The 1,528-nt window shown below is 49.0% G+C and overlaps 1 protein-coding gene across 1 annotated transcript in view; it reads right to left on the bottom strand.

The window, feature by feature from the left end:
- gnpat (glyceronephosphate O-acyltransferase) overlaps positions 1-1,528 on the bottom strand; it is a gene marked incomplete at its 5' end in the record, with an annotated part of 17,748 nt that overhangs the window by 5,461 nt on the left and 10,759 nt on the right. The window contains 5 exon segments of the mRNA XM_014026571.1: positions 395-535; positions 603-682; positions 759-929; positions 1,000-1,098; positions 1,167-1,405. Coding sequence (XP_013882025.1) covers positions 395-535; positions 603-682; positions 759-929; positions 1,000-1,098; positions 1,167-1,405 — 730 coding nt within the window.

The following is a 1,528-nucleotide window of genomic DNA, read 5'->3' as shown; positions in this document are numbered from 1 at the left end:
TATTTTGTGCATTAAATTGAATGAACATGGTCTGGATAGCCCACAGACATACCATAAACATTTCTAGGACCCATAATTGGTCTCCTTTAAAACACCTCAAGCCAACCTCTGGTCCCATGCCCAACCCCCCGCCGAACAAACCTAAAACCTCCAGACTCTTTCTGACCGACTCCTTTAACAAGTGAAATAAAATCTACAAGAAGAAACTAAAAAGAGGCGAAAATTGAATGAAGTTTGGTGGAGATGAAGAGAGAGCGGTGAGATCTGAGAGATTTCTGATCTTGTGTTCAGATTTTATAGTTCAGGTGTGGTTTAGTGTGTTTAATGAACATGGAGACTGATTTTGCCCAACGTTTGAACTTGAACTCTTCTATATTTCATGTATTTTTCTCACCTGGTATCCTTGTAGAAAAGGATCTAAGATGTTTGTGAGGAAGCTGAGTGTTTTCTGTCCTCTGTCCGTCACCAGCACCTCCTGCTGGTTGATCTGCAGAGCGCCGCTCTTCACCAGCAGGTAGCAGGCTTCTTCAAAGTCCTGAAAAACCACAAACATTAAAGAAAACCAGAGGATTCACTGAACATTTCTGCGCTCAGACGCTCACCTGCACCGTAGCTCCAGGCGTCAGGATGAACTCGTTGGAGAACATGTTCCTCAGGAAGCTGAAGCTGTTGAAGACTTCGTCTGGAAAACACACATCTCAGGATTTATCTCTTAAACGTGTGTTTGTGTGAAGCCAGAACCATGAGGAGCTTCTTACGTTTACTGCTGGAGGAAGAGGTTTGGATCGCTGAGGCGAGCAGCGCCGGTCMCACGAAGACGTGAAGCGCCTGGTTCCTGTAGGAGGCGCAGGACAGGATGATGACGCTGCGATTCAACAGCTCCTCCTCTGGTGTCAGGGCAGCCTGAGGCCTCTCTGCMTCAGGTCCTGCTTCAAAACAAACAAATATCTTTCATTTTCTCTCATTTAWCTCACATTTATTTACAGAACCTGATCCAACCTGGTTCTAACGCCAGCAGAACCCGGCCCTCAGAGATCCGGACCAGACCTCGATGGAGAGAAAGACTGGAGGAAACCACCTCAGAGGGAAGCGTGTGGTCTGAGGGAGGAGAGGACACATCAGCAGCAAGAAGAGAAGAAGAGAAGAAGAGATATCTGGACCGGTACCGGGCCAGTGAAGGAAGGCTCCAAACTGCCGGAACAGGTCTCTGAGCCACACGGCTCTTTGGGTCAGCTCATCCAGAGGAGTCCCTCGTTTGTCCCCTGCAGCCTGGTTCTGCAGCAGCAGGCAGGCCAGGAGGACCCAGGGCTTCAGAACCATGTTCTCCTCCTGGGCCCGGACCAGCCTGTAGGCCGACTCGTTCACAAAGTTGTAGATTTCCTCTCCGGGCTTCCTGGGGATGTGCCTGAAAAAATAACAACTAGATCAGTGACTCAATCTGTGGGCCACAGCGCCACCTTGAGGGCCTCAAAAGAACAACAGTTTTTAACTTTGGGCCGCAGAGGGCCGTGGGACCACATTGATTTTA

This window comes from Austrofundulus limnaeus, unplaced genomic scaffold (assembly GCF_001266775.1).
Source record: "Austrofundulus limnaeus strain Quisiro unplaced genomic scaffold, Austrofundulus_limnaeus-1.0 Scaffold568, whole genome shotgun sequence".
In the NCBI taxonomy this organism is placed as follows: Eukaryota; Metazoa; Chordata; class Actinopteri; order Cyprinodontiformes; family Rivulidae; genus Austrofundulus; species Austrofundulus limnaeus.
This window is presented reverse-complemented; position numbering and strand designations above follow the sequence as displayed.